The sequence below is a fragment of the Saccopteryx leptura genome, chromosome 6 (genome assembly GCF_036850995.1).
Source record: "Saccopteryx leptura isolate mSacLep1 chromosome 6, mSacLep1_pri_phased_curated, whole genome shotgun sequence".
Classification (NCBI taxonomy): domain Eukaryota; kingdom Metazoa; phylum Chordata; class Mammalia; order Chiroptera; family Emballonuridae; genus Saccopteryx; species Saccopteryx leptura.
In genome coordinates, this window is record NC_089508.1 from 75144008 (window position 1) to 75168344 (window position 24337).

Genomic DNA, 24337 nt, shown 5'->3' on the forward strand with positions numbered 1-24337 from the left:
GCCCTCTCCTATGTCATTCTGTGATCCATCCCTAGGCAGAAACAGTGAGGAGAGGGGATTGGCCCTCTCCTGCTGAGCAGAGCCCAGAACAAGGATGTGGGCCACAAGGCCCCAGTTTTCTGGGTAGGGTCCAGGACTGACAGTCATGTGGATAACTCGACCCCTCCTCTTTGGGAACATCACGTCCTCCATATAATTCCTCTTCTTGACTCTATTGTACTCCCCCCAAAACTAGGGCCTGGGAGGGAGCACTCAGCTGTTGAGGGAGAACGCAGGCAATAGGGGCAGAGGGAAGGATCCAGAAGCAGAAACATAGCAGGGATCCTTTTGGTCAGTAGCCAGATTCCTTTTGCCAAACTAGGAGGCTACAGGGTTAAGTGTCCCTCTCTCCTCACCTCAGAGGACAGAGCAAAGAAATGGACTCTCGTCAACCAGAGAAAGACCCATTCCTCTGACTGCCTCCCACTCAGACCAAGGGCAGGATCTCAGAACTGCCCTCCTGCCCTATACCTGACACACACACAGACACACACGCCAGGTCAGAGAGGGAAAATGACTCAGAACCTGATATTTGAGCAAAAATCTGACAGGGAGCAGAAAAAGTGACCCCAAAATATGTCACTTTGGCGAATGGATTATTTTGAGTTGATGGCAATCAAGACACAATAGACTCAAGAATAAAACTACCTTTCCTAAAAAAAAAAAAAAATTGATAGGGGACCTGGACCAGAAAGAGTGCTTATACTAGAGGTAACTTTTTACCTGTATGGCAGGGCAAGCATCTAACCAAGCACCCACTCCCCCTACTGTCCCGGGAGTTTCCCTCCTCCCCTTTGAAGCCCCAGGCCCTATGCCATTCCTCAGCTGAGGACAGCAAGGAAGCCTCAACTACCCAATCTGCCCTCGCGCCTCCTGTTTGTATGATGCTCTCATTTGCATGAAATTCAATTTGTTTTTCTCTTGTTAATCTGTCTTATGTCAATTTAATTATTAGATCAGCCAAAGAACCTAGACAGGAAGAAGGGACAATTTTTCTACCCCTACACAACCTAACTAAGGGTCAGGACTTGGGGCAGAAATAGGGAAGCCACATATATGTGATCTTTAAAATAAGATGAATTGGCCTGACCTGTGGTGGCGCAGTGGATAAAGCGTCGACCTAAAATGCTGAGGTCGCCAGTTCAAAATCCTGGGCTTGCCCGGTCAAGGCACATATGGGAATTGATGCTTCCTGCTCCTCCCCCCTTCTCTCTCTCTCTCTCTCCCCTCTAAAAAAAGGAATAAAGGCCTGACCTGTGGTGGCACAGTGGATAAAGCGTCGATCTGGAAATGCTGAGGTCGCCGGTTCAAAACCCTGGGCTTGCCTGGTCAAGGCACATATGGGAGTTGATGCTTCCAGCTCCTCCCCCCTTCTCTCTCTCTCTCTCCTCTCTCTCTCTCTCTCTCTCTCTCCCTCTCCTCTCTAAAATGAATAAATAAAAATAAAACACAAAAAAAAAACAAAACAAAAAAAAGAATTAAAAAAAAAAAAGGAATAAATAAATAAATAAAATAAGATGAACTGGTGACAGAACAAGGGGTGGGGAGAATGCCTCTTGGGAATAAGAGGCAAGAACAAAGGGAAATCTAAGGCCAAGGCACAGAGAAGGCTGGAAGGAACGCGAATGTGAGCCGCCCTGACAGGGAGAGCTGCAGGTGCCGCCTCATCATCCTGGGGCTCCAGCCAGGGCGCATCATTTCTCAGATTTCCTTTGTGCCCTGTTCTTGCATTCCCTACCCCTGATGATCAGGGACTTGCTCTTTTTAACCTAACTTGTAGCACCTTAAGCCCCACTTTTTTCCTCCGAGACCCAGGTTACAGGGAAAGGCCTCAGATTCTAGTAAGAGACAGTTCAAAGCCAGAGGTAACAAGATGAAACTCTTGTGGAGTGTATTTTTAAAAAATCATATTGTTTAAAACATTGGTAATTTCCTTTGGGGAAGTCAGCTTTCAGTTCGATCTTATCCCAAGATCCTTTGCTTTCTTCTGTGTCTAATCAATCTTTTCCTATTTGAGGTCAAGGGTCTTAATGAAGAAAGAGAAAAGATAGGGGAGAGAACAAGGATCCTCAGACTATAAGTAATGAAATAGGAAGTGCTGATACAGCAGTTGAAAGCTTCCTAATTCTGTTTTGGGGGAAGTAGTTCATTCCATTACCCATCCATCTAGTCAACAAGCTGGAAATGAGCACCTACCATGTGCAGCCTCCTGTGTTAGCTAGGGAAGAGTCGAGATAGAGATGAATAGGATACAGCTCTGTCCTTGGGGAAGCCCAGAAGATGCTGGGTTCCTCTGCTCCTAGCCATGGTTCTCCTCCAATCTGTACTCACCCCTGGGCATCCATGGCCCAATCAGAAGTGTCCATGCCAGAGCCAGCTGGAAGCCCATGATGAAAATGGAGAGGACCTTAAAATGGAGACCCTAGAAAAAGACAGAGCATAGCAAGAATGAGTCCCAGCCGTTGAGCAGTCAAGCCAGTGCCTCTCCGGTTCCCTGTGAATCAAGGCATGGAGTTTGGCCAAGCCCACAGAGGGTAAACAAAGAGCGAGAGACTCACTTTTTCCCAAGAAGGAGATTAAGTGATGAACAAAGCAAGCAGAAATCCCTACCTTCTTGCACTACGATTAATTGGAGAAGCTTGCTTTGACCCAGCTTACTACAGTGCGTATACCTTAGGCAAAGCCTTGCTTAGAGGCCAGGATCTTAGATCACTTACCTGGCTTGAACCTTAGTTTACTCTTCCAGCTATGGGAGTAAACGTGTCTGAACTGTCTACCTTCTAGTGTGGTTGCCAGAATCAAATGTGAGATTGAAAAGTGGCAGGTGTTATGTAATGTGATATTGAGAAGGCAGGCTGGAGCTTGGCTCCTCTGAGTTGACTCAAAGGATGTTGACTTCTTGCTCTCTCTCTCTGTAGGCCCATAAACCACCCAAGGATAACAGGAAAACAGAGGCAGCAGGGAACTCAGGTGGGGACTTCTGAATGGCGCAAGACATGCCCAAGGCCAGTGAAGACCTTCTTCTTTTTCTTCTTCATTTTTTAAAAAAAGATTTTATTTATTGACTTTAGAGAGAGAAGAGAGAGAAGGGGGGGAGGAGCAGGAAGCATCTACTTGTAGTAGTTACTTCTCGTATGTGGCTTGATCAGGCAAGCCCAGGATTTTGAACTGGGGACCTCAGCATTCCAGGTTGACGTTTTATCCCCTGCGCCACCACAGGTCAGGCGTGAAGACCTACTAAAGGCAATGTGAAGGTTGGGATTGGAGTGGAGCTGGGGAACTATTTAGTCAGAAGCTAGGAGCTCATGGAAAGACTCTTCTCTAGCCAAACCCTAAGGGCTCCTGGACAGGTTGTCTAGTCAAGAGGAGTGACCTCACCCCCACTTGCCATCTCCCATTACACAAATGAAACAATGTAGGCCCTGTCATAACCCAGGAGCTTAGTGTTCTATTAACTCTAACCCAGAGACTGTCCAAATGTGGGACTTTGACAGTTTGTGAAGGGCAGGGCTCTGGATGATAGAAGTTGTAAGGCTGGCCACACTGAAGTGGCCACAGTGGTCCTTCCCTAATCTAGGATGTCCTGCCCCTTCCCCCTACCACTGACTTCTGGATCTCTGGTCCCAGATGCCAGTGTACACTCAACAGGTAAAAAGCATGCAGTGAGTCTTCAGGCCAGGCTGTGGGGACAATCTGAAGGAGAAGATGGCCATGCTTAATAACCATGCCTTGTGGATGGGGAGCCATAGTGATTTACACAGCAACGTTGGTTCCATAACTTCTCAACAACCTTGAAAGGAAGACACAACCTCAGGAAAGGGCAGTAAAGCCCCAGGCAGTGGGGAAACTAGGGAGAGAATACAGGCCTGCTTAGTCCTCAATCTACATGCCAACTTTTCCAGCCAGGAAGTCCTAGAGTGAGTGCTAACTCTGGGGTGGAGAAAGATGAGTCAAGGCCCTAGGAATTCCAGCTTGGTTTCAAGGGAGGACTGGAGAGGAAAGCCTGCTCCCTAAAAGCCCCAAATTCCCTCCCTGTCATGATGTACTGGTGCCAGGAGGAGACCGAGAAAGATTCCCCTAGGGCCTAGGCCCAAGCAAACCAGGCCACCCAACATTCCAGATCCAGCATCCAGGCTCTCAAAACCTTGACAGAGTGGAGGATAGGCCCTAACAGGGCCAACTGTAACCTCCGGCTAAGAACGGTGGTGCAGGAGGGTCAGGCTGAATTCTGCCTCTCTGAAAAACGTGGTGGAGCTGGAGTGCACTCTGCTATGTCCAGGCCTCTGGAACTCCTTACCCCCTCCCACCCCTTCCCCGAGCGCCCAGATCCGTGGACCGGGAGACCTCCAGGATCTGACCTCCGGGATCTGACCTGCGGCGTCCTCCGAACAGGGACTACGGCTTGGCTCCTGTTTGACTCAAAGCTGGGCCCCAGTCGCCCGCGACGAGCGCTCTCGTCCCGCTCCCTCTCCAGCTCTGCGCCCAGGCGGGCGGAGCGGGGGGAGGGTGAAAAAGGGACGGCGCGCCCCAGTTCAACCGCGGGGCGGGGCGGGGCGGGGCGGCGTGGGGCGGGATAGAAACAGTGCTCCCTAAACCCGCGAGGTGCTCCGAGGGGACCGGGGCTCGCAAGGTGAGACGCCACGTGCTCGCAGGGCTCAGTGGAGGGATTGTCCGGTCCGTGGCTAGAGCTAGGCTAGTGCGGCCACGTGGACGGCGGAAAGGGCAAGTTTGCCTCTTCGGGTCTTCTGGGGCTGGGAGAGGGAAGAAGATGGAGAGAGTGCAGGGTGGCCGAGATGCGCTCTCCAAATCCTCTCCATACCATTGTTTCTGGGTTCTAAGACCAGGAGGATCCGTCAACACCTGAAGACCTGGCCAGGCGTCCAAGCAAGGAGCCCATTATCCTCAAACCCTGTTGGAGTTCTGTGCTAAACACGCCCGCCGGTCCCCAGGAGGTTCACCGTGAAATCTCGGAAGTCTCACGGCACCGGCGTCCCGGCCGATCCCGGACTGCAGCGTTAGGTTTGTGCTGGAGCTACCTAGGGTGCTGGTTACGGGGGAAGGAGAAGGAGGAATCTGAAGGATGGCTGCGGAGGGGATCGGCACCCGTCCCTTCTTAGTGCCAGGCTGGTGTAGGGCCGCGCGGCGGAGCCTGGGGTGCGGCCTGAGAAGGTCAAGGGTGACTTAAAATAGGAGATAGAGAAGTATCCGGGAACCGGTTTTTACGGTCATTGCCTGGTGTTTAAGTAAATGAGAAGAGTGAGGGATGGAAGTGAGCCCCGCCGAGTGAAAGGGCGCGCGCTTTGGTGACAGAACGTTTGGATTCGCGTCCCCTCTCTGATTCCACCCCCGAAAGCGCCGCGTGTGAGGTTCCACAAGGAGGTGCCAGTGGCGCGAGCTGCCACTCACGAACTGTTTGGAAGTGGAGAAGGTTAGGAACCCAGGTCCCCTGTGAGTGGCGGGGGTGTGGTTGCTGGGGTCGGTGCGGTCCGGGTGGGTTTTGGAGTGCCTCCCTCGCCCCAGCCACTAGGGGCGCACTTCTTGTGTCCACTCCGTTTAAAATCATATCTTCAAAGGGGGAAAGTTTGATAAGAAACTAAGAGGAGACAAGAAAAACCTCCTGAGGCCATAAACGCCACCAGGCTTACAAACATTGAGTCTTTATCCTGGGTTAACTGGAGTCTGGATCGTATGATTCAGCAGCTGGGATCCTTACCTACCTCAGTGCTTACTGGGTATTCTTGCCTCTACCTACTTTTCAATTCTTGTTCTGATTCTTCATTTAATTTTTCCTTTAAGACAGCACAACTACACATGCCCACACACGTTCTTGAAGAGGAGAGGTGAGGTAGAAGTTTTTTACAGGGTCTCCTGAGATAGCCAGAGTTGTAAACTTTTAGTGGGATCAACCCTAACCGGAAAGATAAACCATCAATCACATTCTAATAGCTGTCTATCAGCAATCTATACTTTTGGCCACTCCAGGCATGTGACCCACTCCCCCTTTGTAGAGAGAATTAATAGTCCTTACATTATGGGTTTCAGAGGTGGGGGATGTGGGCATGAGACTTCAGGAAGAAACTCCTGCCTCTCTTTCTATAAGAGAGGCCACAGATCAATAAGAAAGCACATAAGAACTTTGGATGCTGAAGGCTGTAGCTTGTACTTAGATGAATTTTCTTAAAGGTTAGAACTATTTCTTCTCGCCCCTCATGCATACATGGTGACCCCACTTCATCCTATGGTAGGTAGGATTGGATAACTGTCTGAAATACAATTGAGTATGAGAAATGCGCCAGTGTTTTAAGGGACTTCAGAAAGGGAAAAGGTGTTCCTCACCTCTCCAAGTCAGGGAAGACCCAAAAGTGTGAGGATTGGCCTGCCCCAGTGAGAAAGCACCCCAGTTTTGTCACAAGGGCCTCTGATGTAGGGTTTTTGTCTCTAGATGTCTATGTCACTGAGGACTCCTTCCTTCTTGTGCCTCTATTTCCGTTTATATAAACTTGTAGATGTATGTCTGTTTGTACCTTGTGCTTATTAATATCAATATACATTGTGTATATATACCAATTATGGTGGCAAGCTCACAGAGAAAGGAGTAAAGTGAAAACTGATATGAGACTTTCATTAGATTGGAAGAAATTCTACTGTCAGACCCTCCTTGGCAAACCAGGGAGGAAGGTGTTCCTGAGAGAAATTAAGCTTCATTAAAAAAAAAGCAGGATTGCTGGATGTGGGCACTTTTCATTTTAGTCCCACATCTTCATGAAGGAGGCCTGTTACCTTAATTATTAAAATCAAATTAAGATCAGGGTCATGAAAAATTAACTTTAAACTAGGCAATGTTGATTAAGAAAGAGCTAATTAATTAAATTGAACAAGAAGAAATTAATCAAAGCAAATTCTATTCACCAACTGTCTTTTTGCTTTAGTCCTCTTTAATAAATATTTTGGAGACTTGGAAATAAGTTAACATTGTTATTCTGTACTTAAGAAATGGAAACCCTTTTGTTAACGTTTCTTTAAAGCATTGTGCTCATAAAGGTGAACCATTCTTGTAAATATTTTATATCTTTCCTTTCAAATAAATGCAGGAATAATGCTAATATGTGACCCTGACCAAAATACATTGCACTATTATTATTTGCTTATATTGCAAATATTTGTTTTTGAAGTTCCAGAATGTAATATGTATTCTTACTATTGGCAAACTTGCTTTATCTTCTTATCTTACTAACCAAGATATTCTACATTTTACAGCCTTTTCTAAAAAATATAGCCTCCCATCAAAATTGTAATGACTTTAATATAGGTGTTATAAATTAAAAATTCTTAGGCCAATAAGCATCTGCTTTAAAATAAATATCACTATCACATATTTTATTTTATTTTATTTTTTGTGGCAGAGACAGAGAGAGGGACAGATAGGGACAGACAGACAGGAAGGGAGAGAAATGAGAAACATCAGCCCCTCGTTGCGGCTCTCTAGTTGTTCACTAATTGCTTTCTCATATGTGCCTTGACTGGAGGTCTACAGCAGACCAAGTGACCACTTGCTCGAGCCAGCAACCGGGCTCAAGCTGATGAGCCTTGCTTAAACCAGATGAGCCCGCGCTCAAGGTGGCGACCTCGGGGTCTCAAACCTGGGTCCTCCACATCTCAGTCCGATGCTCTATCCACTGCGCCACCGCCTGGTCAGGCACTATCACATGTTTTAAAAAATAATTAAATCCACAAATTCTTCCTTACTCATCTTCAGCTAGAGTATGTTTCCGATTCAATTAAACATGAAGATTCATGCTTTGAAGAATCCAACTATTGGAAGAGGCTTTCTGAAAATTTTGTGAAAGCATTAGAAATTGGCAGGGTTGGTCAAATCGCTTCCTACCCAGTCCTTAACCCTATATTGATGATAACTCAAATTAATGTTGAATGAGTCTAACATAAGGCAGTGAGGGAGCATAGCTCCTTCTTAAGTTCCAAATAGAAGGTGCTACCTGCATGGAGAGGAACCCATTGATATATTAATTCATTTGCTCCACAGACTGATTAGTATATACTATGTGCAGGAGATGCAAAGATGGAAACAACAGTTTCCTGCCCTTAAGAGATTAGAAGCTAAAGGGGAAAGAAATGTTCAAACCAATTAGACTATAAGGTAATTATGGGGAACATGGAGGTATGTTCAAAATGCAGTCAGGACATGAGAGGTAGAAACAGTCACATAGGCCTGATGGCATCAAAGGAAACTTCACAGAGGAGTTAACACAAGCCAAGACTTGAATGTGAAAAGGAGTTTGCCAAGAAGGTAAGAGCATTTCAGGCAGAGGAAATAGCATATATAAAGGCATTAAGCCTTAAGAGCACATAAGATTTAGTGAGAGACCAGTAGTTCAGTGTGGCTATAACCTACAGGCTAATCTAAACTGGGTAAAAGATGGAGATGGAAGGGTAGGTAGGACCAGACCATAAAGGGCTTTCTATGTAATGGTGAAAAGATTAGGTTTTACCCAGAGCAAAAAGAAAAAAATAATAATTTTATTTGCTTACTAGAAAAATTGTTCTGATACCAGGCAAGACAGGATGAGGTTGAAATATTAGGGCAGAGGCAGTAAGGAAGAAAATGCATGAATGGGTTCAATAACTATTTAAGAAGTAAAATGTGCCTGACCAGGTGGTGGTGGAGTGGATAGAGCATCAGACTGGGATGCAGAGGACTCAGGTTCAAAACCCCAAGGTTGCAGACTTGAGTGCAGGCTCTCCAGCTTGAGCACAGGGTCTCTGGCTTGAGCATGAGATCAAAGACATGAACCCCATGGTTGCTGGCTTGAACCCAATGGTCGCTGGCTTGAGCCCTAGGTCACTGGCTTGAACCCAAAGCCCCTGACTTGAGCAAGGGGTCACTAACTCTGCTGGAGCCCCCTTCCCAGTCAAGGCACTGATGAGAAAGCAATCAATGAACAACTAAGGAGCTTCAATGAAGGATTGATGCTTCTCATCTTTTTCCCTTCCTGTCTGTCTGTCTGTCTGTCTGTCTCTCTCTCTCTCTCTCTCTCTCTCTCTGTCTTTGTCATAAAGTAAGATGTTCCAGGTCTCTGGGGGGTAGTGATGAGAGACAAAAGAAAGGAAAAGAAAATAAAAAATAGAGACAATGAATTCAGTTTTGGACCTGTTAAATGTGAGGCATCCATGGAGCATCCAATTGAAAATGCCCATGGGGTAATCAATCCTTTGTGTTTGGAGCCCAGATAGGAAGTCTAGAGACATAGATTTGAGAAGCATAAGCTATGTGAATGGATGAGCTTGCCCAGGGAATCAGGAAGAGTGCTAAAATAAGAGAATGAAGACAGAATCCTGGAGAGCATAAGCATTTGAAGAAGAGAAAGAACTAGCAAGGGAGGCACAAAAGAGAAAGCCAAGGAGACCCAGAAGAACTCGGTTCCATGGAGGTCCTAGGAGGAAATCTTTGAAGAAAGAGGGACTGGTTCACAGTGTCGAATACTACAGAGAGGTCAGGAAGGATGAAAAGTGAAAACTTCACTTTGGATTTACACTTGGTGACCTAATGGAGAAGTTGGGGATGGGGAGAGGCTAGACTGCAATGTTTTGAGAAGATAAGGCAGTGGAAACACCAACATGGGCTATTCTTCCAAAAAAAAAAAAAAAAAAAAAACAAAACAAAAAAAAAACCTGGCTGTAAAAGGGAGAGAATGTGATAAGATGCTAGCTGGCGGGGACCCAGAAGGTTCAGGGAGAGAGTCCTTTTTTCCTGTGTTCTTAAGATGAGAGACATGTAAGCATATCCTTGATAGAAGCAGCCAGCAGAGATGGCTCCAGCAGAGCTAGGATGGGAGAACTTAACAAACAAACAAACAAACAAACAAAGCAAAATTTTATGTTAAAACTGGAACACAGAGGTTATATGACTTGCCCAAAAGACAGGATTAAAAGTTAAAACTGTCTGTCTCTCTGCCTGATATCGTGCTACCCCAAAGAGAGCACAAGGAGACAGCCAGACTAGGAGAGGGGAAGGTTGGGAGCTACCACGTTTTGCAGGAGAATCACAGTATTTAGAACTAGAAGGGACATGCAGATAGATCATCATATCTAATTGCATGTAAGGAAACCAAGGACCAGGAAACTGTTATTTGCCTTCCTAATGTTAAATTAGTTGCTGAAGAACTGGAACCAGCCTGACCAGGTGGTGGCACAGTGGATAGTGTCAGCCTGGGATGCGGAGGACCCAGGCTCAAAACCCCAAGGTCGCCAGCTTGAACCCAAAGGTCGCTGGCTTGAAGCCTAAGGTCACTGGCTTGAGCAAGGGGTCACTGGCTCAGCTAGAGCCCCCCAGCCAAGGCACATATGAGAAAGCAATCAATGAACAACTAAGGTACTGCAACAAATAATTGATGCTTATTATCTCTCTCCCTTCCTGTCTGTCTGTCCCTCTCTCTGTCTCTCTCACTAAGACCTAGGACTGATTCCAGCCCCTCTTTTTCCAAGAAGGATTGGAGATAAAATGCTCCCTCCTTTCCAATCTTGTAGCTTCCATTTATTAATATTATTCTGTTCCAGGATTCTTAGCACTTTACATACACAGTCTCAGTTTATACTCACAGTGACCCTGTGAGATAAACATTATCATCCTCATTAAAAAAAAAAAACAACTCTCTGTAGAAGTCCAGTAACTTGCAAGAGCTACTTAACACAGAAGCTGTCACTTAACAAGACACTATCTTGTCAGACTACAAAGCATGAAGCCTCCTGGGCAAACCAAGGTCCCAGTATAGATCACATTCAGGGAAATGAGCAGAGTTGGGACCATTAATTGTAAGATTCACTTTTTTAAAATTATTTTTTTTTATTTATTCATTTTTAGAGAGGAGAGAGAGAGGGAGAGAGAGAGACAAAGAGGGAGAGAGAGGAGAGAGAGACAGAGAGAGAGAAGGGGGGAGGAGCTGGAAGCATCAACTCCCATATGTACCTTGACCAGGCATGCCCAGGATTTCAAACCAGCGACCTCAGCATTTCCAGGTCGATGCTTTATCCACTGCGCCACCACAGGTCAGGCAAAATTATTTTTTTTAATTCATTTTAGAGATGTTGGGGGAGCAGGAAGCATCAACTCCCATATGTGCCTTGACCAGGCAAGCCCAGGATTTCAAACCAACAACCTCAACATTCCAGATCAACACTTTATCCACTGTGCCACCACAGCTCAGGTAGTAAGATGCACTTTTCCCTCACATTTTGACATCACTGAAATTGAGATATATATATATATAACCAACAATGGATGTCATAATTTATTTTATAGTTCCTTCCTTCCTCTCTCTTTCCCTTCCTGTTCCCTCCCTCTCTCCTTTCCTCTCCCTTCCTTCCTTCCTTCCTTCCTTCCTTCTCTTTCTTTCTTTCTTTCTTTATTTCTTTCTTTCTTTCTTTCCTCCTTCCTTCCTTCCTTCCTTCCTTCCTTCCTTCCTTCCTTCCTTCCTTCCTTCCTTCCTTCCTTCCTTCCTTCCTTCTTTCTCTTTCTTTCTTTCTTTCTTTCTTTCTTTCTTTCTTTCTTTCTTTCTTTCTTTCTTTCTTTCTTTCTTTCTTTCTTTCTTTCTTTCTTTCTTTCTGGTACACACAATAACATGCCTTATAACCCATTCTGTCTGGATCTAACAAAACACAGTAAGTTCTGATGCCATTTCCCAATATCCCGTCTGCAAAGGGACAAGCTAGAGTCATTCTAGCTCTGAGATCAGAAGACAAGCAGAGAAGAGCTAAGCCAGTGTTTGAGCTGAAATGAGGCCTGGGAATTAAAGTCAAGGAGGAAGGCTATGGTTGATGATGTGTGCAGTAGGACATCTGGCCCCTCCTTCAGTGCTTATTGAAGTGAGCTAAATTCAGCTCAGTTGTTCTGGAGTCTCCAGAGCAGAAGCCAAGCATTTGAGAAAGCTGGACAGACCAGTGTGGGCAGTGCCAGTTGTGGAATCATCTCTCTGATGATGTATTTGGATTACATACTTAGTAGAGCTGTCTAGCCTCTGTTCCTTTGGGGACTGAGGAGGAGAGCCAATCTTGTTGTAATCTGTGACATCTTTATCTCTTATACTTTCACTTGATTGTAAATATAGCTCTTTTTATGTTCTGCTTATGCTGGTGTGGGCTGATTCTGTTTCCATAGAGATCCTAAAAGACTCTCTAGTCTGATAAGAGGGCTTTAGAGACCCCCAAATCCTGGGACACTGAGGGTGGGCACTCTGGAAAGGAGTGAGTTCCTGGGGGTCACTGACCTGGGTCTGCCATAGAGAAGGCAAAGAATTCTAGGGGTGGGAGGGGTCGGGGCGGCCAGTGTGGGTTGAGGGCACCTGGGCCAGCCTCAGTTCAGCAGGGCAGAGGGACCATGGTCTGAGGGGTCTCTCCTTGGCTCTGCTGCTCTCTGGTGGTCTCGAGGGTTACTGGACCCTCAGAGGCCTAATGTTTCTTTGGTAAAGTGGAAGTCTTTCCCCACATTGCTGAAAGGATTTCCTATAGGAATATGTGTGGTGAGAAAAATGACTGACACTAATTGTGCTTTTTCTGATGGGTTCTTTCTTGTTTTAGAGGAAGTTCATATCCTAGGGTCGAAAGTAGAATTTGAGACCACTTCCCCATTTGAGTCTTGTGTCCTCAAACTGAGTAATTGAGGTTGACAATCGTGTCCTGGAGATAGAGAAGGAGGTGGCTGTGGGTGGAGCTTCAAGGTGCTCCTGCAGAGGTGGAGCAGCTCTGGGGCCCCCAGCCACCCAGGTCCCTGCACCCAAACCTGCTCAATGCTGGGGGTGAAGGAACCATGCCAGCGAGGACACAGCTGGCACAACCCATATGGTGATGACCAGGTTAACAGTGCCTCTGATTTCAGGATGCCTCATGCTGGACAAGGATCTGGACCCTCACCTTGGCTTAGGAGGAACAGGTCCAATCATGGTGGGGACCAAATGCCCCTCCATCTTTGAGGCAATGGGGGGTGGGGGTCTCAGAGTCAGAATTACCTATACCTTCATTGCAGAAATTGGAGAGAACGGTTCTTCTCAGATATTTAGTCTGTGGGTGACCCATATGGTGTATGTGGGATGTTGGTGACATAACAAAGCTCTTTTCCAAGCCACAGGACAGCATTCAGAGCATTTCCCACATTAACTTAGCTGTCATAATGTACAGCCAGGGAAGGGGACGTGCAGAGATGCTGAGTAACTGGACACGGTGGCACAGTGGTGGCAGTGGGGCTGGGCTCCACAGCCTGGGCTCTTGACCACTTGCGTTCCTGAGCAGATGCCCTTGGGCTGTCTGTCACCGGAGGGTCAGCACTGTGTCATCTCTGCAGCTGCTTCAGGGAAGTTCAGTTACGTGCTGTGGGTGCTGTCCAGGTGCTGAAGGGCTGGGGCAACCCAGAGACCAAGTAGTGAGTGGGGAGGGATCACTGCTCTGGGTGTGGATGGAACTGTAACCTCCCACCCTCCGTGACATTTGTGCCCACCAGGGCACTTCACCCTTTACTGTGGGGGGGGGGGGAGTGCACACCGGGGTGGCTGGCTTTTCTGAAGCTCTGATAGAAACTTGTATATCTCAAGCCTGGGTAAGGATGTGGAAGTGTGGGGGTCCTTGGGGAACCTGGAGCAAGAGTGGGGCCCCGGGGGAGGAGGCATCTGGCAGTGAATTGAATCTCACAGCCTTGAACCAATTATAACAACAGCACCATGTCTGAGCCCCAAATTCTGCCCCTGTGTTTTGTCCTCTGCAAAGAATTATTAAATGTGGAAGGACACCAGCATCCTTGCTGGGAGGCGGGGCATAAGTTTTGGATCAAGTACAGCCTTGTTCTGAGATATTATGAGTGGGTTTGTGACATCACCTAGTTTTCCTGCGTGAAATTCCCAATGACAATGGAATTAGCTGATAACAAGAAGGCTGCCACACCTTGGAGAGTTTGTAGGACATCAAGCTTTGGGAGTCTCTGTACAGAGAGCAGAGTGCTCGTGGTGGGCACTGGCCCGTTGGCAGAGTGGATGTTGAGGCCATCACCCCACTCACCCGCACGATGGCCTAATGAGTGTAGTTCTCAAAGCTGGGCATCTTCTCAATCACATACTCTCTGCACCGAGGCTTCCTTCAGAAAGTCAGTGAGCTGCTGGAACACACCCTTCAAACCAGGGTCTAGCTCTGCTCATGGTCCCCACAGGAGCAGAGAGACCACCCTCTGAGCCGGGCACCTCTCTGCGGAGGCAGTCCCCCTGGGTTTTGAGTTTGTGGAGATGGGATGGGGCCTTGCCTCTTTCCAGAGACTGGCTTGGGGTGAGGGCTGGTGCTGGGTACTTTCCTCCCACCTGGTGGCAGCTGGTTCTGCTGTCTTTGGAAGGAACTGGGATGGTGGCGTGAGGGTGGGGATGGTAGAGGGTGCTGAGCAGAGACCTCCCCCATGGCATGTGTTAGTGGCTTGTTGACACCTGAAGTTTTTGTTCATAACCTCCCGACCACATGCAGGGGGATGTGATGGCCAGTGTGCTGGTCCTTATCTCTCTCTCTGTTCAGACCCTCAACTATCAGATGTCTCCTATCTGAGGAGAGTGAAAGGACAGGCCTGAGGCAATGTCATGACAAGAAAGTAGATGTGGATATTTTAGGTTGAATATTTTTGTTGTGTTTTTCCAACTTCTGAGATAAGTAGCTGAGGAGGGAGCTTGGCCTCACGCAATGAAAACAAACCATAATTTAAAACTTGCAGCCCTAACTGGGTAGCTCAGCTGGTTAGAGTGTTGTTCCCATATGCTAGGGTTCCAGGTTGAATCCTCAGTCAGGGCACATACAAGAATCAACCAATGAAGGTATAAACAAGTGGAACAACAAATTAACATTTATCCCCTTCTCTCTTTCTCTAAAATCAATAAATAACAAAAACTTGTAGCCAAAGTTAGTAGGGCATGGTAGGCATCTCCCTTGGCACCTGGCCCACATCACAGGCTTCCTTGTGTCCTTAAACACAAGGCCTGGGGCCCAAGCAGCATTCTCTGCATGTTCCTGAGATGAGCCCCACCCCCTTCCTGGGACCCCTGGCTGCCTAGACAGTGACCATCCTGCTCCTGGGAACAGTGTCCTGGCCAGCATAGCCCCAGGGTGTCCTGGGGTCCCGGAAGTGGGGCTCAGGTGAGCTCTGGCTCTGGCCCTGGGGTGGCCTCCTTGGAACCCAAGCTGCCCCCCCTCCTTTCTGACTCAGGCGTAGGGCTGAGGTCTAGCCTTACCTGAGGTCAGAAGGATATAGCCATGTGAGGACAGAAGTATGCAGCCACGTGAGGTCACAGGGTGTGTGGCAGGTAGGAAGGTGAGAAATCAAGTTTGTCCTTGCCTAGTGGAGCCTGCAAGCTCAGTTTCCTGGTCAGCCGAGGGCTCTAGCTTGGAGGACAGTCATCCCCAGTCCTAGCATCCTCTGCAGTTAAAGGCGAGTGGCAAGCTTTGCCCAGGCCCCAGTGTTCCAGGGCACGTAACAGTGTGAGCTCATGCAGAGTGAGGGGGGATTTGGACTATACTAGGAAGGATGCAGATAAGTGAGGTTAGGTCCAGGCTGAGCAAGAAGAGGGACCAGTGCCGGAGTTGTGTGAAGCTCAGAGGGGTTAAGTAAGAGAGTGAAGAAAGAGCTCAGGGGAGCCAAGAAGTGACACCTTGGGCCATGTGCCTCCCACCTCACCAGACCAAGTCTGATTCAAGTGCTCTCAGCCCAGTGATGGCGGCCCCTCCCCCACCCATCCCCCAGACCCCTTTGCCTCATCTGGGACAAACCCAGGTTAGTGACCCCAGGAACTCATTCCCTCCCTCAGTGTCTAGGGGTTTGTAGGAAAGAACTTGTTTGTCGGCTGAGTGTTTCAAAGCTCCTCTGCACTGCTTTGTGTAGTTGGTAAGAGCAAAGAGCTTTTTAGGGAAGCTGGGTCTCTTTTTGTCATCTGTACCATCTTTCAGCCTTGTGCTTTCACTTGATAGTAAATATAGCTCTTTTTATGCTCTGCAATCTGTCTGCTTGTGCTGGAGGCCTAAGGGAGATTTTAAAAAAGAAAGAAAAAAAAAAGAAAAGAATTTTATTTTTTAAGATAATCCCAGAGGAAGCAGAGAAGCTTAGAAGGTAGTGGTGGCACTGATTTGGGGGACCTGGGGGTTAGGAAGGGAGCATGGGCCACAGAGACTGGTCACCAGGACCCTCATTCTCTCACAGCAACAGCATGGGGAGGTGGGTGGTTGGGGGCACAGGAATGGCAGTAACAGTGGAGTTTGGGAGACCCAGAGAAGAGGGGTCTGATCTGGTCTCTTCCCGGCTGTATCCCCAGCACAAGGGACCGAGGCTGGCACAGAGGTCATTCAATAAACGTCCATTGTTGTTGTACAGTCTCTGCCTCCCCTGCACAACCCCACCACAATGGCTGCTTCTGGACACACATTCCCCTTCTATGCTGGCCCCAAGCCAACCTTCCCAATGGACACCACCTTGGCCATCATCATCACCATCTTTTTGACTGCACTTGTCACTTTCATCATCATCCTGCCCGGCATTCGGGGCAAAATGGTAAGAAATGAACCCAGCCCCAGAGATTCCCATCCCAGAGAGATCTTGGCCTTGAGGTTGGGGGTGGGGGGGGGCATACTTTCTTACTACAGCCAGACTCAGGAAAGAGGCTCCAGTCTTGAGAAAGCAACACCCCACCCACCAGCAGAAAGCTCCCCCACTTACTGATTCCACATATTTATTGAGTACCCGTTGTACGCCGGGCACTCTGATCTCAATTGACCGAGTGACCCCAAGTCTGGAAAGAGGAAGGATGGACTTGGAGGGAGGGTGTTTGTTCCTAAACCCATGACCCTGTTGTGGCTCAGAGGCTGTTCTGGCTGCTGCGGGTGGTGACCAGCTTATTCATCGGGGCTGTGACCCTAGGTGAGTGTGAAGCACAGCTGCCCTGGGCAGTGCCTCTGTCCCGTCTGGTTCCCTCAGCAGCCCGTCTGGATTCTCCTTCTTTCCCCAGAGAAGCTTCTTCCTCAGGTGGGCTTCCAGACCCTGCCTGCATGCCTCCCTCCTTGTGGCCTTCCTCCTCACTTTTCTCCTCACCCGAGGGGTGCAGGCCCTGGGAAACCATCCTGATGCATCTCTCCAACCTTCCTAACATCTTTTTTCAGAGGGCAGCCGGTCAAAATGAATGTCTTTGGGGGAAGGGCCTTTGGAGACTAGAGGGAGGAAATTGGGGAGGGCTACTTGTTTTGCTTTGAGAATTAGGCAAATAGGAGAGATGGATAATCTCTAAATTGAAGCTCTGTTTGCCCAGCATGTTTTATTACATTAATGCCCACCCACACGCCTGCTTGAGTAGCTCTCCTTAAATGGGGAGAGGAAAGGAGGGAAGGGATAAGAGGATTATGAGATGAGCAAGGGAAATCTTGGATTCTGACTTATTTATTCAACCCACACATTGTTGGCAAACCAACCATGAGCCAGACCCTAGGCCAGTTAATGGATATACAATTACGAGCAAAACAGACACGGTCCCCTTGTAGCTCTCTCTCTCTCTCTCTCTCTCTCTCTCTCTCTCTGATTCTAACTCAGCAATGCCCCAAACTCCCTGAGTTTCTGTATGTTCAACTCCCCAACCCCAGCTGTGAATTTCAGTTCGGAGTGGTCTGTGGGCCAGGTCAACACCAATACATCATACAAGGCCTTCAGTTCCCAGTGGATCAGCGCTAACATTGGGCTCCAGGTTGGGCTGGGAGGAGTCAACATCACACTCACAGGTGAGCAAGGGTTCTAACCAGTGAGGGAGGGGAAAGCTCTGCTCTTTGTTTTTGGATCTAGTTTGGATCTAGTAGCTCTAAAGAGCTACAGGAAAGGGGGGTGGTAGGAGTGGAAATTCCTAGGCTTTAGAAGCTGCCTTCTCTTCATTGAGACCAGCTCCTGTCCTTCTGCCTATTGTGTGAGCCCTTTACCCAGGCAAATGCCCCACTTTGACCCTTGGACCCCTGCTAAGCACAGCTGCCCCATTTCCCAGGGACCCCAGTGCAGCAGCTGGATGAGACCATCAATTATAACGAGAAGTTCACCTGGCGCTTAGGGGAGAACTATGCTGAGGAGTATGAAAGTGCGCTGAAGAAGGGGCTGCCAGACCCCGTGCTCTACCTGGCTGAGAAGTTCACCCCAACCAGCCCTTGCGGCCTGCATGGCCAGTACCGCCTGGCGGGACACTATACTTCGGCCATTCTGTGGTGAGGTTGGGATGGAGGCCCTGTTAGCCTAGACCCAGGACCAGGGTTTCTAGCCATCTCTCCTCCACTCGTGTGGAGATCCCTGTGGGACAGGCTGCTGCCAGTCACCACTGTACTCAGTTGGGAAGCCCAAGGCAGAAAACCCTACATCAAATCTTTGGGGTATCCTTGGGTACCCCAAATCTCCACCTGGGCCCCTCCAGATAGAGGTGCCTAAGCCAGCCTTCACTGGGTCCTGGCTCTCCAGGGTGGCATTCCTCTGCTGGCTGCTGGCCAACGTGATGCTGTTCATGCCTGTGCTGCTCTACGGTGGCCACATGCTGCTGGCCACGGGCATCTTCCAGCTGTTGGGACTACTCTTCTTCTCCATGGCTACGTCACTCGCCCCACTTTGTCCTCTGCGCCTGGGCACTGCTACGCTGTACATTCACCACGGGCCTGCCTTCTGGATCACGCTGACCACAGGTGAGGCTCACGAAGACGGGCACTGAAGAGCTCGGGGCCAGGGACCATCATGTTGGTGAGGTTGAGGGTCTGGGGGCCAGGATACCTTTCCTTTCTTTAAAGCTCCATTCCTCTTCTATCCCTCGGCTCTGGGTGTTCTCTCCCCAGTTCTACTCCTGTCTCTCCATGTATGTGCTTACTCCCCGTGTCTTCTTTCTCTGCCATGGCCCTCAGCCCCTGACTCTCTCTTCACCCAACTCTTCCCCCCATCTTCCAATCTCATGTCCCCTCTCACTTCCCCCAAACACTCTTCTCTGTGTCCCCCATTCCTAGAACACTTCTCTGTCCCTCCTCACATACCCTTAAAGTGTCCTGCAGTTTCAATGTCTCCTGTCCCATTGCATGTGTCCTCATGCCCTTTCCCATGCCTCCTCTTTTGTGTCTTGCCCTTCCCTCAGGATTTTCCTGTTTTCAGGTTCTCTCTCTCTCTCTCTCTCTCTCTCTCTCTCTCTCCTGGGATGTAATTAAAACAGCCTTGGGCGTAAAAGCCCAAAACTCAGAACCACCTCCCTGAGCCCAAGTTGCCTGGAAGCAGGAATGCCAGGTCTCCCTTAGAGTTGCTCTGATGCTCTTAGGAGAAAATGTCCTTGGCAGTGTGTCACATCACTAAGCGAGACACCTATTGCCTCATTCCCAGGACTGCTTTGTGTGCTGCTGGGCCTGGCCATGGTGGTGGCCCACAGGATGCAACCCCACAGACTGAAGGCTTTCTTCAATCAGGGTGTGGGGGAGAACCGTGGGCTGGAGTGGACTCCTGAGGAAGGGGGCCTCCTGAGCCCCCACTACCAGCCCACAGATAAAAGTCCTGAGCCCCAGGACATTCCTCTGTCGGAGGCATGCAGTAAGCAGGAGCACCCCAGAGTGCCTGACAGTGCCCTGTGAAGTTCCTCTCCCTGCTGGCTACCCAGACTCCCAATCTGACTCCGGACCTCCTTTGAACCCCACAAAACCACCAGAACTGCCCACAGGATGGGTTGTATCAGCCCTCCAGCCCCAGACAGTAGGTGGAATAGAAAAAGGACTTTCTACCTATCAATATTAAAACAAAACAAAGCAAATCAAAAGACCTAAGGTGTTGAACAGATTGGGACTGCCAATAAAACTTGTCACATGTTAAGGCCAGATGTTTCCACACAGCAACCCTGCCTTTTTTTTTTAATGTTTTGAATCTTCAAGGTTCCGTTTATTGCAACCCAGCTTCACCCACATAATGATGCGAGCTGAGTGTGCTTACAGTGTGATTCTGTGGTCCTCCTTATCCCTGTACACCTCTTGTTTTCCTTCTTCCTGGGTCCCCTTTATTCTTTTTTCACTTCCCCCAGCTTATGTGACTACTTGATACAATGAAAAAGAACACTGAGAGAAAAAAGGACACCAAACTTCTCACCCCAGGTCTAATATTAACCAACTGTGCCACATTCTCTTTGAGCTTCAGTTTTCAAATTTGCCAAATAAAATTGTAGGACTTGCCAAGGACCTAAAAAAAAATTCCAGGATTTACATTTTTATGCCTTGCTGACATCTACCTTGGACCTCAGACACTATTCCAGAGTGAATAAACTGGACTTAGTGAATAAACTCCAAAACGCCATTCCCTCATAGCTCACTTTGCTGGGCCAGGTTGGGAATCCCATGGGTGGATCAGTGGGAGGGTGAGCTTCCTGGTCACTGCGCCCTACCATCCACCAGGGGTCGCTTGGATGCTGGCTCCTGTCAGTTCCCCTCTGGGCTCACTAGAGGGCGCTCCCCTCCCAGAGCTTTTCTGGGTTACTTCGAATTTCCAGGCGGAGAAAAGACGGGTTCTTGGCAAGATAGAGAAAGAGAACGTTCTACGGCTGCTTCCAGCCTCCCGAAGTTCCCCCAGGGCATGTGTCGCCCAAGAGGCTAGAGAAACCGTGGAAATTAATGGAGAAAACGTTTTTAAAAAATCAAAAGAAAAAAATTTATTTACAGCACACCCTGGGAGACTCCAAGGGTGCACAGTGCACGTCTGAGGCAGTCCACCTTTCGCTGGGCGCCCGCAGCGCAGCGCCCCTCTGTGAGCTCTCCCGGCCCAGGTGTGCGGGGGGGCGCGGTGGAGTAGGAGTCCGAGGTTGAGTCCCGTTCACAGGTTAGTACTGACTGTTAAATCCGAGGCCTCGAACTGCTTGGGTAATGGGTTGTTGAAGTGGATAGGCGAGCCCCCTCTCGCCTGGTTACCGTAGTTCTTGACGCTTCGGTCCAAGAAGGCGCGAAGAGCGCTGGGACGAGCGTAGTGGAGACTCACCACCGCCCCTCCGAGGAAGAGGCACAGGACGCCTGCGGCGGCGCGGACATAAGAAAAGGTGGTGGTCAGGGCTCCGAGACAGAAGCCAGCTTACCCCCTCCATCTATTGGAGGCCACCATTCACATTTCCTGCGCGCGCGCACACACACACACAGGACCTCTAATATGGATTACGCGGTACAAGTGTTCACGTGCTAAGTGGGCAAGCTATCAAACCCTCTGTAAGAGAGCAAAACAGTACGTGGCTCTACGAACTATCGAGAGGCAAAGTAGTAATATAGGCGAGCTCATTTTGTACACTGGAAAGCACGCACCGGCATAAATCCCGTCCCTACCCCCAGCCGCCCCGGACCCATCGCTCGGTCCTTACCGGTGGCCAGCGTGACCCAAAAGGCGGCCCCGTAGTGACTGGTGAGCGCAGAGGGGCCGAGACGGAGCGGGCAGAGCGGCACACTGGAGATGGAGGCGAAGGCGAAGACCGAGAAGAGCGCGAAGGCGCCGGTGGCCAGGAGCGCCAGGCCCCCGTAGAGCGGGACCGGCATGACGAGCAGCGCGTTCGACAGGAGCCAGAGGCAGAACGCCACCCTGCGGGGGACCCATCTGCGCTGTGAACCGGCTTCCACAGCCTAGCTTTCTCTATGTCCCTACCCCAGGACGAAAACTCAGTGCGGGGTGGCGGCAGGGCAAGCGGAATCCCCAAGGACACAGCCAGCTCCCAGCTGTTGCTGAATCTCTCGAGATTCCAACGTCTGTGCGGATCTCGTGGACTTCCGACCCGCCCCGAGGCTCGGTCATATTACTCACCTGTGTATACTGGGCAGTAACTACCGTTTACATCCTCCTATGTACACACACACACACACACACACACACACACACACACACACACACACCGCGCCTTCCCTCCAGCGCTCACCACAGGGTGGCTGAAGCGTAGTGTCCCGCCAGGCGGTACTGGCGGTAGAGCCCGCAAGGGCTGCTCGGGGTGAACTTCTCCGCCAAGTAGAGAACCGGATCCGGCAGCCCCTTCGCCAGCGCCTCCGTGTACTCCTCGGCGTAGTCCTCGCCCAGACGCCAGCTGAACTGTTCGTTGTAGTCGATGGTCTCGTTCAGCTGCTGCACTGGGATCCCTGCGGAGGGCGGCAGGGTTAAGGGGCTGAGCAAGCCCAGCGCCCGGCAACTAAGCGCACTCGGGTAGTGAAGTGGAGGCGCGAGAGGCACGGATTTGATAATGATTGGGGAAACATAAATTCACGAGGACCAAAAGCTGTTTGAATCTGTGGGATCTGAGAAGTCCTGCAGCTGCCCCGGCCACACTACCCCACCAAAGGGTCTGCCCATCCCGGAAATTCACTTTGCCCCAGCCCCCTCACCTGTGAGTGTAATGTTAATTCCCTCCAGGCCCACATGCAGACCGACGTGGGCTCGGACGCGGGCTGCGCTGAACGCCTTGTAGGATGTGTTGGTGCTCACTCTACCCACTGACCATTCTGCGCTGAAGTGCACGGCTGTGGGGAGAGGCACACAGTGGGGGGTGGTTAGGGAAACCATAGCGGCCAGATGAAATTGGTGATGGAAGGTAAGACACTCTGAAGAGGGATGGGAATAGAAGTCTAGGGGTCCAATGCGGCGGTATACATGGTAAGGACAGAAGAGTGGGCATTACAGAGAGTTAGAGAATTGAGAGGGAAAGGGAAACCACCCCGGTTCTCCAGAAGGAGGCCCTCTGCCAGCCTCCTTCCTCCCCCCACGTCCTCTCCCCCTCTGATGCACCGCACACTCACCCACGATTTCTGCGCCTATGAACAGACTGAGGAGAACTCTCACCAGCCAGAACCAGCGCTGCAGGAAGGAATAGGCACTGGGTCAGGCCTGGGTACTACTCAACCAGAGTCCCCAAGACCTTCCTTGACCCCATGCCACCTGGATAGTTAGTGGTCCCACAACTGCCACATCTTTTGCCTCACACCCTTTCCCCAGTTATATTCTTGGCATTTTGAACCCCTCTGAGCCACTGACATTTCTGGTGTTTTCTGGCAATGCGCTTGTACCTCCCTAATCCCATTTCCCAGTCCACCCTGCAATCGCCCCCTCCCCACCCCTGCCTGGGTGCCTGGTGCTCTCTCACAATCTTCACTCCCCTCAGCTCTCTGGCTCCTGGTCCTGGTTCTGCCTCATGCTCAGGTCACTGCTATGATAAGGCCCAGTGAGTCCAGAAGTGCTAGGCAGGCAGGGGTCACTTTCCTCAAGAGAGAGAGGCCCTGGGTTTGGTGGCCAAGTAGAGGTGGGAACACAGCCTCTCAAATATTCGTAGGTGTGTCTGTTTCCCAGGAGACCAAGTCAAGATCAAGACTCAGGCTAGAAAAACAGATAATTTCGGTTCTGGGAGAGCAGGACTCTAACAGAAAGTATAGTCTGCTGCCACTTTGAATCCTGTGTGGGAGTGTCTGAATCTTTAGGATGGGGGCAGTCAAATACATGCACCTCAACCCAGGGCACAGGAGAAACAGTCTGAGGTGCTGGTTTCTGTCCTCTTGGCCTGGAGGAGACTGGATGGGAGTGGGGACTGGAGTGGAGCTGCAGTCTGGGGAGAGGTGGGAGTCCCAGCAGGACTTGTAGACTAGAATCAGCCCCAGGATTACTGGAGTGGTTACTTACTATCTGCAGCAGCCTTCTGAATAATCCATCTTGGTCACTGTCTACAGTGTCTCGCACCAGACCACTCCCTGTCCTTGGGAAGGGGTGCTTGCTGCCCCAGACTTTTGGATCTGCTCCATCTATGCTCGTCTGACTATTCAGTGGAAGTCCTTGCCTCAGTCTTAACCCGCCCTGGATCTTTCAGAGACAAGCTATCCATGATGCCCTCCATTCCCAGACCCGAGCTTCTGGCGCCTCCTTACCGAGTGGCCACGAATCCCGGGCAAGATGAGCAAGAAGCTAGTAGCCAAGGCCAAGAACACCACAATGACGATGAGCAGCGGGACGCTGAAGCCTGCGGCGTGCCGGGGCTGGGGGTAGAAAGGCAGCTCGCCATCGAAGAGAGTCATGCTGCCACAGTGCCAAGGGCTGCGCGTTGGCGGGCGGGAAAGCAGTAGCCGAGCCTGCTGGAGCTGGAGAGCGCATCCGTGGCGTCGGGTCCGGGTCCCACTTCTCCTGAACCGCCCCGCCCCTCGCGCATCCTAGTGCGCGACCCAATGGGCTGGTCAAGTCTGAGCTGCTTCGCGGCTCCCCGAAGAAGCGCACTCGCTGGCTGCCCTCAAGCGCTCTGGGTTGGCC

At 49.9% G+C, this 24337-nt stretch overlaps 3 protein-coding genes across 7 annotated transcripts in view; 1 reads left to right on the forward strand and 2 right to left on the reverse strand.

Annotated features, from left to right (window-relative positions):
* DUOX1 (dual oxidase 1) overlaps window positions 1-4517 on the reverse strand; it is a 34889-nt gene extending 30372 nt beyond the window's left edge. For 2 of the 3 annotated variants that reach the window (XM_066343561.1, XM_066343559.1), the window contains exons 1-2: window positions 4412-4512; window positions 2371-2461 (exon numbers count right to left, since the gene is read on the reverse strand). In XM_066343561.1, coding sequence (XP_066199658.1) covers window positions 2371-2428 — 58 coding nt within the window. In that variant the 5' untranslated portion in view covers window positions 2429-2461; window positions 4412-4512. Of the gene's footprint in view, window positions 1-2370; window positions 2462-4397 lie in introns of all 3 variants that reach the window. The other variant, XM_066343560.1, reaches the window with a different exon arrangement.
* A 78-nt stretch (window positions 4518-4595) lies between these two features.
* DUOXA1 (dual oxidase maturation factor 1) lies at window positions 4596-19711 on the forward strand. 3 transcript variants are annotated; one of them, XM_066344052.1, is made up of 8 exons: window positions 4596-4669; window positions 4879-5058; window positions 16433-16609; window positions 16918-17080; window positions 17689-17823; window positions 18078-18291; window positions 18539-18756; window positions 19433-19711. In XM_066344052.1, exons 3-8 carry the CDS (start codon window positions 16463-16465, stop codon window positions 19675-19677), a joined length of 1122 nt encoding a protein of 373 aa, XP_066200149.1. In that variant the 5' UTR covers window positions 4596-4669; window positions 4879-5058; window positions 16433-16462; the 3' UTR covers window positions 19678-19711. The 3 variants fall into 3 exon arrangements, with proteins under 3 accessions (XP_066200149.1, XP_066200147.1, XP_066200150.1); XM_066344050.1 differs by lacking the exon at window positions 4596-4669 and having other exon boundaries at window positions 4676-5058; XM_066344053.1 differs by lacking the exon at window positions 4596-4669 and having other exon boundaries at window positions 4676-5058; window positions 16918-16975.
* Window positions 19712-20722: 1011 nt separating this feature from the next.
* Window positions 20723-24114, reverse strand: DUOXA2 (dual oxidase maturation factor 2). Its single transcript, XM_066344054.1, has 6 exons — window positions 23962-24114; window positions 22846-22903; window positions 22435-22569; window positions 21978-22191; window positions 21432-21646; window positions 20723-21093 (listed from the first exon to the last, which is right to left on the reverse strand). Exons 1-6 carry the CDS (start codon window positions 24106-24108, stop codon window positions 20900-20902), a joined length of 963 nt encoding a protein of 320 aa, XP_066200151.1. The 5' UTR covers window positions 24109-24114; the 3' UTR covers window positions 20723-20899.
* Between the last annotated feature and the right edge of the window lie 223 nt (window positions 24115-24337).